At 32.6% G+C, this 15,258-nt stretch overlaps 1 protein-coding gene across 7 annotated transcripts; it reads right to left on the reverse strand.

Annotated features, from left to right (window-relative positions):
- Positions 1–2,315: 2,315 nt before the first annotated feature.
- On the reverse strand, positions 2,316–9,029 carry LOC131078579 (uncharacterized). Of its 7 annotated transcripts, none has more exons than XM_058016315.2 (7): positions 8,066–9,026; positions 4,966–5,920; positions 4,167–4,412; positions 3,739–3,849; positions 3,575–3,631; positions 2,716–2,961; positions 2,316–2,622 (listed from the first exon to the last, which is right to left on the reverse strand). In XM_058016315.2, the coding sequence occupies exons 1-7, from the start codon at positions 8,335–8,337 to the stop codon at positions 2,587–2,589; spliced, it is 1,923 nt and encodes a 640-aa protein (XP_057872298.1). In that variant the 5' UTR covers positions 8,338–9,026; the 3' UTR covers positions 2,316–2,586. The 7 variants fall into 7 exon arrangements, with proteins under 7 accessions (XP_057872298.1, XP_059074055.1, XP_057872299.1 ...); XM_059218072.1 differs by having other exon boundaries at positions 8,566–9,025; XM_058016316.2 differs by lacking the exon at positions 8,066–9,026 and adding an exon at positions 7,641–7,705.
- Between the last annotated feature and the right edge of the window lie 6,229 nt (positions 9,030–15,258).

A 15,258-nucleotide genomic window follows, 5' to 3' on the forward strand; every position in this document is an offset into this window, starting at 1 on the left:
AAAGGATTCATCTTTTAGTGTGGTATATTGAGTAGAGATTGGTGTTGCAGAGAAGAAAACTGTGCTTAACCGGAACTGTCATCAAGCATTAGCAGATGCTATTATTGCAGTTAATTTCTTCTGGATTATAGTCTAAATCTTATTGTAAGTTAGTGAGATTTCCCTGAGGGTTGTAGCCTTCCGAATTATTGTATCTTGAGCTATAAGCTGTAGGTTGTGCCTGAATGCTGGTGCATTCCCCATTATAATCATTTTCACATACTGTTGTGTAGAGTATGATCTTATTGTGGGTAGGTTCCCACCGAGGTTTTTCCCTTAACCGGGTTTTCCACATCAAAATCATGGTGTTGTGTGTTGTGTTATCAATTTGCTTATCTTTGTTGTTGCAGCAGTTTATCAGATCTGTATTTGTGGTTGAGTTTGTAGATTTGGTAGAAAACTGATTCACCAACCCCCCACCCCTTCTCAGTTTTCCTTCATTGCTATTGCCAACTGGGATAAAGGTTTTCCTTCATTGCTATTGCCAACTGGGATAAAGGAAAAGTGATATATATCTATAGGTCTAGAATTGGGGGGGATAAAGAGAGTGAGATAGAAAGAACAAGAGCAAGAGAATGCTCATAAAAACATGCTAATTACTAAAATTTATATGATCTTCTAAATCTAGAATCTACAGTATAACTCCTAGAGATCTAAAACCACTCTCAAACATCCTACTAATGACTTATAATTGATATATTTCATGTATATATTCCTAGAGAGAGAGAGAGTTATAATTTTCTAATGCAAAATATTTGGCAAGCAAGAGGCAAAGAGAGGATAAGAATTAATCCAATACAAACATTTGACTAGTGTCATATTTGGAGCTTGCCAAATAGGATCTTGAAATGCCAAACCTATTTGGTGAGTGCCAAATATGACAAGCAGCCTATTTGACACATGCCAAATGACCCTTTAAAAAAAAAACTTTTTGGTTGCACATCTTGATGCCTATAAGAAATTTTCTTTTAATTGTAATAAAATTTTTAGATTTTTTGTTTTTGCATAACTTCAAAAATATTCATCATATCATAATTTATTTATATAAAAATAATTTTAATTTTTAATGATTTAGTATATGTTTTAGCTTCATGACACATAAAAAGTATTAGAAAATAAATAATAAATAAGAAAATATTAAAAATAAATAATAAATAAGAAAATATTAAGTATTCCTATTTGTTTAAAATTGTTATAGAAGTTTCAAAATAATAAGAGAAAATCTTACCAAATTTCTTAAGAATACATAATGACAATTTTTATTTTCATTTAAGGGATAATATTTTTTCTATAGTGTTTTTTAAATCAATTTAAAATGTTGAACTTGGAAAGAAGATTATATAGAAAATATGTATTTGTGCAATTTTTATTTTTTTTTGGTATTTTAATAACAAAAATTGATTTTTATTAAAAACTATAAATGAAAACAATTAATCTTTCTATATATGAAAATGATTCAACTAATCTTTATTTAATTTAGTAATTATTTATTGTCAACATCAACCATCATATTGAAAATCAAAACAAAATTATTGATATACCACTTAATCATTTTAAGTCCTTTTAAAACATCTTAAACTTCACATCACTTGAATTCAAATGTCAAGTACAAACATGCTTAAGTGCAACGAAACTTGAAATGTGTATTTTTTTATATTGCTTTTTGTTATCTTGTGTACATACTAAATCTCACAATGTATAGAAAACAACAATAAGAAAAAAAAAATTGAAATCCCGTTTAAGATATAAGATATGTGAATGTACGAAATTAACTATAATAGCTATTGATATACTTCCTCTTCATGTCATATTTAAAATTATAAATTATTTATGCTGTCATTTAATATAAAAAAATAGCATGCTAGTATTCTTTAATATATTAATTATATTATATTTATTTTGAATTGAGTATTTATAGGTAAGTTAGAAAAATGCATGAAAAACCTATAACTGCGTACTCCATTTTTTGGGTAAATTATTGCTTGTTCTAACTATCCAATCATTGAACAAATGAATGGATATGTTGCAGATCTCATTGTCATTTCCAAGAATAAATCATATAAATCTTTAAAAAGCATTTTTCCCTTTTAAAGTCAGAAAGTTTATACATTAACCATTTAATAGTTCATTTCACAGTATCTATTTTGGACTCAAATATGGCCTCTTCAACCATATATCCTGAAATTGAAGGTATTATATTTTAAACCCTTATTAAAAAAACTCTATAAACATACCATGAACACATCATAAAACAGCACTGACACATTAGACTCACCTCCATTAAACCGGTTTAATTAAACACATTATGTTTGACCAGTTTAATTAAACACATTATGTTTGATCCAAAACATGAAAGATAAAATAACTTACACAATCAATTCCAGAAGCAATGCACATTAACTCCATTAGCCCAGCCTAAAATAACCACATATTCCAGTTCTATAATCTAATAGAGATTATATTTATATAACCTCGTTTTTTCTCATACTCTTTTAAAACCATGCATTCAATGTCTCCCGTTCAAATGAATGGGCAATGCTCCATTTGTTAAAAAGCTCGGAGCATTGGAGGGGGACGTCTTGCCTGAACAAAAAACCCACATTGTCAGCTAATATTGAATCTGCTAAGATATAAGAATGGTTTCTAATAAGGCTTGTTTCTTGTTGTCAGACTCACCAAAGGTTTCTGAGATTGAGATTGTGCTTTATCAACTTGGGCCTCTAATTCAGCTGCCAATCTTTCTTCTGTAAAGGATGGCGCGCCTGCTAAACTTTTACCTTCTTCTTTTGTACTGCCATTGTTGGAAACCACTTTAGCCCCTCCCAAAGGAAGCAAGGGTGGGTTTAGCTGTGTTGAATACATTTCTGAAAGCAGCTTGGGATCTGGGTTAAGTGACTGAAACAACTTCAGACCAAAATATCCCTGTAATCATAAATAATGAATCCATATTCAACATAGAGAGCACTTATATCACAGGTCATGTATCAAACTTTTAACTTGTGTACTTGTGATAAGTGCCCCATCTTACTACTAGATCATACAGTGAAAATAAAGCCCCATGAACTAACAGTTCTTCTTAGTTTTCTTTCTTTTTAATCAGTGAAAATTTCCCCATGAACTAACAGTTCTTCTTAGTTTTCTTTCTTTTTAATCAGTGAAAATTTCCGCAGTTTATTGTGATTCTTATTTTTTGTTTCTGGATTCAATTGTGTAATATTTTTTCTATCAACATTTCGGATCACAGTCTGTGATTCATCATCAGAAAGAGAGAATGAGAGAGCTGTAAAATTTTAACCTTTTGTCTCTTACAGATCTTTTGTAATGACAATGGATCAGAAAGTGTGATCCGAAACATTGATGCAAAAAATCCTACACATTTGAATCCAGAAACAAAAAAAAAAGAAAAAAGAAAACTCTTTTAATTCCATATAGTAAAATAATATCTTAACTTTTTTGTAGGCTTATTGTTTTTCTAAAATTTTAGGTAATTGAATGACACTGACCAGCGTAAAAGGTTCAAAATCATAAGCAGTACCTTGGGTGTGATGAGCTTGCAAGCCAAACCATCAATTGCCATGACAGCAAGAACAGTCTGCCATATTGAATCTATGCATAAATTATCAAGCCTTTAAATACTAGAGATTATCATTATCATGTTCAAACATGAAATTATGTAGAAATGTAAATTTATAACTTTACCTGCATGTAAGCTTCAATAAGGTCATCGAGCCCTATGCCTATCCGGTTAAAATCTCTGCTATCCATTAGCAACAGTCTCTCTGTTTCTGTTCCCCAAGATCCATCAGGATTCTGTGGAAAATATTAACAAATGAATGCACGTCTATGGATCAAAATCATATTTTTAAGACATTACACCATTATCATAATCCAGAACATCATTAATGAAAATTGCATGGACCTTTCATCTCATTGTACTTGATTCCAAAAACAAAACAAAGAGAAGTAATTTATTTGCATGGACCTTTCATCTCATTGTACTTGATTCCAAAAACAAAACAAAGAGAAGTAAGAAGATACGTTACAGAGAATTTTTGAATTGTTCCTTGTTCTTAATCGAATCATATAAAAAAAGTAGATGGATATATATTTTAAAGATTAGAGTTCACCTTAACAGATAAATTAGTTCCAAGCATATCCCAAGAAGGGGTTACTCCTCCATCTAGTTTCGCAGCTAAGGGGAGGCGAGCTCTGCGTGCATATATAGCCACAGGGAAGAAGCCTTGGCATGAAGATCCTATCATCAATCTCAGATCTGCAGCATATATATTGCCCTTGAGATTGGGTATTGTTCCCACATGATACAATCTCCCATGCTGGGATACAGAGCTCCATCCATTATTTCCAATCAGAGCCTTCAAGGTCAAAGAATTCATTCACAAAATTCAAACTGTCAACAAAATTGAACTGAACCTTAATGTGCTTCTATTAGGTTGAATTTAATTCTATAGGTTAATTATAGAGAGAAAAGCAGAGAATGTCTCTGTAGAAGAAATCTATAATATGTAATTCAAAAAACTTTGCATCGCCTCAAATTACATTAGTATAAGAACACCACTCTATCATGCGTATGCTTGCTGCTAAATGGAAACACTGGAACACAGACTGTATCAACATGTCCATGCTATTAAGAAAAGACAAGTAAAGTAAAATATCTAGGACAATCCTTCATTAGGCTCTGTGTGAACAGTTAACATGGAAACGATCAATATATCATTACAATTAGATTTGTCTACAAATTACTCTGCTCACCAAAACCTAAGCAAGCTTGGCTACTAAAACACTACTAGCTTGGGAAAGATTCACAATACATGTTTTAATTGTCTTTTATACCATGTAAATAGTCAGTGCACTATATAGAAAATCTGATCTCAGATTGCTAATCTATACTCGTTACAAAGAATTTACCTGAACTATGAAACGGTCATAACGATGCTCCAAGTCCATGAACTCTTTCAATTCACTTTCACTGGTGATAGTCCAGACTCCCTGTCCAGCATTAGCATAAGGAACCTTTACCACTGCAAGACCTCCCATTCTCCTCACCCAAAGTGGGATCTCAGGTTTGGTCACATCCCAGATTGTTTCTGGAGTATATATACACAGACCAGATGATCCAATTTCTGCATTATAGATATCATAAGCTTTTGCTGCCAGCATCTTATTTCGTCCCCCAGCTAGACAGGCCAAAACAGGATTGAAAACCAGAGTCCTGGTAATAGGAGGAATTCTAGTCCATGGCCTCTGAGTTACATATCTAACTGCAGCTCTCACAGGCTCCCAAACCTCACGAGGTTCAAATTCATTAGAGGCATTCCCTATGTTGTTGCTGATGTTGTTCATGTTGTCTTTACTGCTATTCTTGTTGTCGCAGTTATTAGTGTTATTGTCTTCATAGTTGTAATTGTTGTCGCTGCTGTCGTTTTCATTACCATTTTTGCTTCCCATGTCATTGTTTTTATTATGCATAACAGCCCGGGTGGTGCAGATTTCTATGATGCCATCTTCTCTAACTCGCATCTTTGGATTGAGATCATCGGCATAACAGGGTGTCAAGTACACAGGCTCGTTAGCAAGGTCTGCAAGGACAGCTGCATAACCTGAGGCCTCCATCTTATTTTTATCATAGAGAACGGCTAGTTTTCCCTTGGGAAGTTGGTTTCCATTGTATGTGTTTGATAAAAGATGGGGCATGAAGGATTTTTCTAGGAGGGTACGGTAACCAGCATGTTCCATCTCTTCATTTACCAGGGGCATGGATTTCTGGCCCGATGGACATGAGTTTGTTTCTACTACTACCATTCGTTTCTGTCCATGGTCTGTGGTTGTTAGAAATAGATCTGCACCTCCCCAATGAAAGAACCTGAAAAACAAACAGATGCCTTAATCTCCATTCCGATGTCAAGGCTAAGAAAGACACATAATAGTACAATGAAAATCGTACACTAAAGTAGAAAATAGAGATGAGTCGTCATGATAGTTTTAAGATCTTATCAAATCCACACAATAGTAACACAAATGAACTCAAAACTAAAATGTTGCTTTTGCGAGTCTTAGATTAAATTTCTGGAGTTTCAAGTTTCCACCCATGCACTAATAAAGCAGTAGAATAGTTAACTTCTTTAAATTGATAACTACAGAGCAATAGGATGAGAATCTACAATAAAAATGCTGAATGTGTCTTATATATATACTATTTGAATATAAACTTCCAAGAGAATGAAGAGATCGATTGAAGAAAAGATATAAGGAGAGTCGCTAAGTGCATTGGCAGGTGGTGAGCAGAAAATTGTCATCGGTAGTCATAATTGTTTCTCATCATTGTCAAATCTTCACTGAAGGAAGATAACTTCCCATATATGTGATCTCACCGGCTAAGGTGGTTATATTAAGGATGAACTATACTAAAAAGTGATTCGCCTCTGTCAATCTATGATATTCAAACATTGAGGAAAAAGATGCAAAATACGAATAATGGCATAACATACCGGGTTCTCTGACTCTCTCCTTTGAGTTTCACTGTGTGAATTGTATTGGGTGAATTGACACATTAAAGATGAGCTATGAAATTACACAGTAGTTTAGTCTCTTTCAACCCATAACATTCAAAACATCCAGGAAATAGATGCAAAAGACAGATAACAGCAAAGCATAAATGATAAAGTATAAATGGCTATACCAGGGAAGTGTGTGAATTTATATGTAAGTTTCTATGGAAGGATAATATTGGTATTGTGAACAAAATAACGTTGCTTGGGACAAAACATTAGCTGCTAAAAGAAAATAGGACACCAAAAAGCAACCAAGCAGACAGTACTAAGCATGGTACAGTTAAATAAAAGTTCAAATAGGACACCAAAAACTGTGGTTGAAACACATGGAGGAGAAGCATAAGCAATAAGGGCTATACCAGGGCAGATATAAGTTATATCTGATTGAGGTATAGTAGACAAAATAACGTTACTTGAGCAGAACATTAGCTGCTAAAAGAAAATGAGAGAAAGCAACCCAGCCTACAGTACTAAGCATGGTACATACAGTAAGATAAAGTTTAAATAGAACATAAAAAACTGTGATTGAAACATATGGAATGAGAAGCATAAAGTATAAAAGGCTATGCCAGTGGAGTGTGGGAACTTTTATATGTCAGACCCACAAAGTAATGTTACTCGAGGCAAAATATTAGCTGGGAAGAAAATGAGACAAAACAGCCAAGCAGACAGACAGTACTAGACATGGCATTGTAAGATAACGGTTCAAATAGGATAGCAAAAACTATGGTTGAAACACATGTTAGTAGAACCATAAAAGATAGATGTATAAAGGATTATATTAGGGGATTATATTAGGGAAGTATGGGAATTTATATAATACATAAAATAACTTTGTAACAAGACATTACACAAAGCAATCAAACAGACAGCACTTAACATGGAAACAGTTATACCAGAGAAGTGTAGGATTTCATATCATATTGGTATAATACACAAAAACTACACAAAATAACACAAAATAACGTTACTTGAGGCAAACTATTAGCTGCTAAAAGAAAATAAGACGGAAACCAAGCAGACAGAACTAACATGGTACAGTTAGCACCAAAAACTGTGATTGAAACATGGTAGAGAAACATAAATGATAAAGGGCTATAACCCACATAGTAGGAGAAATATAAATGATAAAAGGGTTATAACCCTCAGTGGGCAATTTGTATCTGTAGGAAGTAGAATATACAAATTACAAACTAATGTTAGTTGAGCTTAAAAGCTTAACTGCTAAAGAATATGAGACAAAAGCAACCAAGCAGGCGATACTAAACATGGTACAGCAAGATAAAGTTCGAATAGGACACCAAAATCTGTGATTGAAACACATGGTAGAAAAAAAGTAAAAAAGTCAGAAAAGATGCAACAAAAAATTTTGAGAGAAGGCAACACGAGCACAGATAATGACAACAGAAACTTTCTAACGAGGATTTCAAGAAATTAAAATAACAACAGAAATATACCTCGTAGATTGGTTAAGAACTCTGGCCACAGCTGCAGAATCTGCTTCAGGATGCAGGTGGCAAAACCTCTTCCCTATTCTCTCATTGCCAAGTGTAAGAAAAGCTCTAACTAAGGGATTAATCTGAGCATTCAATACCCTAGGATAAAAATGCTTTGAAGGCTCAAATGTTCCTGCCTCCACCACCTCAACTTCACAATCATTGCACTTCCCTGGGGAGTACACGGGCTGGTAATTCTCTCCATTCTCAAAATCACCACCCATAACGTTCATTCTTTCTATACACTAAAAACACAAATACCAACCAATACACTAAAAACACAAATACCAACCAAGTGCAGACTCCTAATTGAGTTTTGGCTATGGATCCTTTTCAATTTGGCAATTAGAGCTGCTTAATCCAACTAAAACACAGAAAGAAAGTTTGATGACACTGTAACACTCTGTAGGAATAGCACACTAATATCAAATTTTCTTTGAGATGGAGAAGAACTAATAAACCTGTATTACTACGTTTAGGACTGCCAGGTTTCGTTGATGATAAGTACTGTATCCTATTGTGAGTTCAGACTAGTTTCTCCTTTAGTTCTCACTACTATCTGAGTATACCAAGAAACAATATGCCCCACTATAACTCCCAATGACAAATATATACAGAAGTCTTTGAAGAAGAGTAATGAATATTTTGGGAACTTCACAAGCTATCTAATTACCCTCTAAACCTGTTTAATTATAACACACCCTGTGGAGGCCATAAAAACTTGACGGGAACTGAAACAAATTTGGCAAAAACCAAGGTTTCTACAGAGTTCATTTGGGTTGATTATATATCAAAGCCTGCAACTCATCACGACCTCATATGAGATCTTCACACCGACTTATTGCTGCATTAATTTAAAACCCAACAATAAAGATAATGTATATCTTTGACGTAGAAGCAGATAATACTTGGGATATTATCTTATATTATCTTATATCAGATAATACTTCAACTTATAAAGTATCTGCCCCTGGCCCGATCTCTGGGATAATGTGTCCTTGATTTCATAAAATATTCTTCTATGCTTCCAAAGGTATGCACGGATTTCTTGTTTGTTTGTCACGAGAAAAATGTAAGATAGAAATCAAGCACAAGTAGACATGTAGCATGAGGGTGACACCTAACAAGCCAAATGGCACCAAACGAAGAGGAAAACAAATCAAAAGCCTAGTGTGTCGGCTGCCCTGAAACTTAGAACCATAAGGTAATGTCACCTTCTGAACTGTTAATAATAAATCAACACATGGAAAGATGAAATAGATCTAGGGGCACCCTAAAGCTAAAATTTATTAGTTCAATGACTGCACACGCTAGCCACATGCATCTCACATTGTTCTTGTCAATCTGTCTCCGCTTCCCAAACACTTGCTGCTTTAATTTCTCTGTGTTAAAGGGTAAATATGGCTTTCTGAAAAAATTCAAATATTTTTTATAAATTTATAAAAGATATGGTATTCAAGTTAATAGAGTAATCATGGGATAATTATACAAGGACTGGAAACAATAAAGCTGCAAATCATCAGTTACAATCACAGTACTAACAACCTAGAAACAGCTCATATAATGAAACTTAAAAAAATAACACAAGACAAACTGTCTAGAATAAGGTTAGTCAGGTGGCTTAAATCTCTAGATCTCCAGGGATCTGAAAACTCTCAGCTGTTTTTTGTTGAAATGTGTCATATCTCTTATCTCTTATAAGTAATCATTTTTATCTGTCATGGATCTGTATACTGATTGATTCCTCGCCCGTGATACAAGATTTTTGTAGTTCAATTGGAGAATATTTCTCTATGCAAGTCTATTTTTCTCCTCAATATTCTCCATTCAAGTCTATTTTTCTCCTCAATATCATGGCTGGCTGTTAGAATAAGGGTGTACTGATTGATTCCTTAGTATCTCATGATACAAATTTTTGTAGTTCAATTGAAAAATATTTCTTTATGTAAGTCCATTTTTCTCTTCAATATCATGGCTCGCTGCTAGAATAAAGGTGTATTGGATAATGTCTAGTAGGTTAGAGTTTTCAAATTTAGTACTTTAATAAATTATTTATTTCAATTTTTAATGATTTCATGAGAGTACAAATAAGAGATCTCATCTCCATTTAACAAAGTTGAGACTCAAACCTACTAGTATTGAATTTGTGAAGGCACAAGTCTACAATCACAATGACCTAGCAGGGGTTTGAATCTTGGTGGTCACAACAACAACCCCACAATTTAACCAATACACTATGAGAAGAACCCCATCTTGCATACATTATCTATAATATATACTAATGCAATTTAATTTTGAGACCTACACCATTAATTATTATTCAACTTATTGATTTTAGCAGTCTTATAATGAAAAACAAACTTAATAATTGTTTATTTTTAATTTATTTAAGTAAATATGGATAATAGAAAAGTTTAGATAAAGATATATGATTATTATAATTAGATTATTGTTTTAAATGAAATGTTAATAATTTATAGGGGTTCAATTTTAAACATTGAATTTAGCAACTCTTATTTCAAAAGCATGGATGAAAAAAATATTAATGATAACAGTATAAAAGTTTAGGAAATTGATTGCTCTTGGTTAATAGTCATTGAGGAAGATTTTTATTGACAAGTGGCATAGGGAAATTTACTACATGGAACTATCAATTGAGGCAAGGTGATGCATGTATTAAGGAGGATGTTGCCTCATAAGCGAAGGATTAAGAAATCATGTCCAATAAGATAGAGGCCAACATGCCAAGCTTAAGAGAATTCATCATGGAAGTTCGAATGATGAAGGACCCTTGCATAAAATCCAATTATGTAATGTCTTGACCAAATTATTTTAGGGTCTATAGGTTTTTTGTTTAAAATATTTAACCTGAAATTAGCCAAACCCACAATTACCCTTTTGTGCGCCTTTACACAATAGCATGAAAACTTTAATCTAATGAACCAAATTTTTCTTTTATAATATTTGCATTCATTGATACCATGATTCAAATTGAGTTGGCACGAATATGAGCTAAATTAGATCTATAATGCATTTAACCCAGCTTTGATAAAACCTACATTTCAAATGAGCCAACCATAAATTGTAGCTTATACAAACACTGTAAAACAACTACCCTTTGCCCTAATCTAGAAAAGCCTAGAATTTTCCTTAACAATTTGCATAAAATGTGGGTTACCTAGATTGAAAATCAAACCCATAAGGAAGAAAAACTTTAGAGCCCTTTACTTTATTAAATGAGATAGAGAGTTAATGCCCAAACACAACAAAACCAACAATTATAGTTTTAAATATAGTGTGAAACTCCTATATTGACCAAGATGCTAATTAATTAAAACATACTATGATAAGATCAAAAATAACACTAGAAACGCATTCAATGACTTTTCAAATATGACAAATAAAATCAAAAGAGATTATTAAGCTCAAACCCCACAATAAATAATAGACTTCACAATTTTTTGCAACTAATGACTACAATACTAAAGCTCATATGTGATATTTGAATAAAATCACTCTAGCTGAGCAAAGGGGTTTCATCCTTTAGCTCAAGGAACCAAAAGGGTTTCTTTATTCTAGTCTCCTACAAATATGAGGTTTTTCATTCTCAAATATGATAATTCAAATATTAGTGCTCAAAGTACTGTTGGCTAGGGTTCAATTAGAGAATAAAGCATCATTCTTGAATAATATTTGGCACATTCAAATAGCTTAAAGAATAGATCCACAATCGTTGGTCCTCGACATTGTGATCATTAATAACATCATTCAATTCAATCATGTAGGATAGAGAAGATAACACATAAACATTTTAACAATGACCAACTTCAACAACCACATGAATGAGATACAATCATTATCATCATTACAGTTGCAAATACACATAAATATGTGCCCTTCATTTTTGAATAATATTTTCTAGTGGGAGAATCATTTTTGGGGAAGCCATGAAATCCCATTTGGCCATTATGGTATCATTAGTCATGCAAATGTTAGGTAGGAATGGAAGAGAAAAAGACAAGAACGTTGGAGTTTAGAGGTCAATGATACTGCATGATATATATCATAGGTCAAAAGTCAAGGAGTTAAGAGATAGCATTTTGGTAGGGAGAAGTATATTTCTTTGACATGGCAAAGGAAGAGAGTGGGTGTTGAAGTGAAGGGATGTCAAGAAGGATAGGTATGATAATTGGACAAGAATAAATTGAAAGTGAAGTTGGGCAAAGAAACATGTTAGAAAGGGTAACTCTAACACTTCTACAACTTGCAATTTTAAAACCATTTGGAACCTTAGCAACTTTTGAACCTAATAAGCACATGGGAGATATTATTTCATCATATATCAATTTCATGGAAATTTTCTTAAGTTCAATGCATTTTTGGGCCTTTTAGGTGTCCTACAGTCAATAGTTTATCTTTGTTTGTTGTGGTTTTGCATAGATGGTGGTTTTTAAGTTGTAGAAGTTTTTGAACATCATTAAATAATGCGTCGGACCTATACTTTCTACAACAATCCAAAAAATCAACAATAATTCCTTTTTGTGGTGTTTGGAGTTCAACAATGTAGATTAGGAGCAAATTTTAGTATTTGATATTATCTCTATTTGATGAGTTAGATATGTTTTGCAATTGAAAGATAAAAATGGTTAGAGATTTGATATTAAATTTTCTATAACTTGCTAGAAAATAAATTAAAATTTTATAATATTTAATTAGGGACAATACAACACTCTTCCCAATTCTTGATGGGATATCAACAAAGGCTACAATACAATTGAAGGAAAGAATGTTCTTCATTTTGATTGCATGTAGTGTAATACCTAATATGATTGATAAGACTCTCTTGGAAGAACTTTTGAGTGAATTCCTTCCCCTTTTCTCTAACCACTTTATATGATATGGAGTAACCCACCATAGGTGTATAATGCAATACCTTCAAAGTTTTTTTCTTCCCCCTAAGAGTTAGACACAAAAAACCTTTATACTTGATGAGGACATTTTCTCTCACTTTTTTACAATCCTTCTTGTCTTCCTCTAGGTTGTTGTAATACATATATTCTTAACATTTTCTACCTTGATAAAACTCATTTGATTAGTAGACATGATAGAAACAAGATAAGAAGTATGTATAATGGTAACATTCCTTTTAACATTAGCATACAAATCATCATCTTTGATTATTTTTACCTATTCTAGTCATGGAATTTAAGTTTCTCATCTTTATTCCTTCTTGTGAGGTTGTTATTTCCTACTATCTATTATGATACATCACACACTAAAAACTATGAATCAGAAAATATCCTTGCATTCATCTCAAAGGGTAGCTTATTAGAAACTCAATTGATGTAAGTTATAAAAATATTGAGAAATCTTTATGTCTCCTTATTTAACCCATTCTCCATACTAGCACAATATGTACAATTTTCCTCAAGTTACTTTGTTTTCTATCCTCCATTTTGTTTTCCCATTTATACTAGTTATGCCCAACTATGTGTTTGTATCCTCAAATTTTTTTGATTATTTCCAAAATAAAAATCCTCCTAAAGTCTATCAAGCTCTTTGATTATTTCTCAATTTCCTTGTCCCTTGCTTCATTCTCTTTCTCTTTGAAAAATGTTGCAACATCAACCAAACTTTTGCTTCTCAGTGTGCCATTTTAGTTTTCTCTAAAGAGTCCTTGGTTGATTTAATATCAAAGGTAAGTTCATCAACCTTTTCCTTAATTTTTTGAGGTGGATTTATGACTAGCTCTAAAATTTTGATGACCATATCCACACCTTTAATCAGATGTAGATATTTTGATTTTATCTTTTGCAATGTATTCTTCACTACTTGCAATTCTGCAAGAGTGATTATACATTTCTCCCCAACAACATTTACTTCATTTCACTTCTATTCTCTCTTAAAATCTATTGTGAGCTCTTTAATGAATTTTTTTGTGTTATATGTAGCCTAGTTAGGACTTACACCTCTTTATCTTCTATTAGAAACAATATCTCTTTCCACACATGTAGTTTTATATACCTTTTTGAAGTATTGGTGAGATGACATTTCTTATTTTTCTCTTGGTTGATGATTTTTTTGCTAGTTATTTTCTTAGGTACTCCCCATGAATTAACCACCTAGGGATAGTTCCAAACCATCAAATTTTGACTCTTCGTCGTGGAAATTTGCATGACTATTTTTCTTCAAATTGCATTACTATTATCCACACATCAAGGTTTTGATTATAATATAACTCCTTCAAATCATTATTCTCCATAGAACTGATAGTTGTATTGCAATCTCCTCAATCAGCACTATGAAACATAAGAGAACCAACAAGAGGCATCAAAGTTCAATGCTAGCTCTACCTCAAACTTGAATTTTGGGTGTTTCACAATTTCACTTGAATCCCATATTTTTTTCTTTGATAAACTTGATTGAAATAATTTATTTAATCTTGGCCAAAAGAGGTGTCTTTGGCCATTTCTCCATACTTCTTATAGCAACAAATTATTTGCAAGAATATCAATTATCTATTAGAATTTGTACCTTCATGCTTTAAACTATGATTATGTAAATAGTCAACCTAATTATCCCACTAATTCATATTTAAATTTTTTATCAAGATAAAATTCAACAATAATGCTCATTCCATCACTCTTAGATATTGAATATAGTGTTGGCATTGATGTCAAGGTGTCAAGGAGATTGAATTATTGTCATTCATGTCAGATCATTTAAGAACAACATAGGACAGAGTTTGTTAATGTTAATATCTTGGATAGCTCTCTTAATGCTATCACTGTGTGCCAATGTTAGTGGTTCATGTATGTCTAGTTTACTTACAATGGCCTAGAAGTGCTTGCAATGAGATTCTTATAGTTGTTGTCCAGTAATTGTATGCATCCATTTGTACTGTTGATGTCTATGATACTATATTCTAGCATAGTGAAGTATTATGGATTGCAACTTATAAGATAAGTAAGATTGTACATAAAGATAAATATTCCAAAGTTTCAAAAGTGTTGGTCAAGCTAATAAAAAGTTAGAAGTGACAAAGTGTTCACTCGGTTAGCTTATTAACTATGTAGATTTTTCTATTGGATGTACTAGCTGGCAGAACTATGTGAAGACATTTTGTGTAACACACATTGTGATCTTAATCCTGA

Source organism: Cryptomeria japonica, chromosome 3 (assembly GCF_030272615.1).
Source record: "Cryptomeria japonica chromosome 3, Sugi_1.0, whole genome shotgun sequence".
Lineage (NCBI taxonomy): Eukaryota > Viridiplantae > Streptophyta > Pinopsida > Cupressales > Cupressaceae > Cryptomeria > Cryptomeria japonica.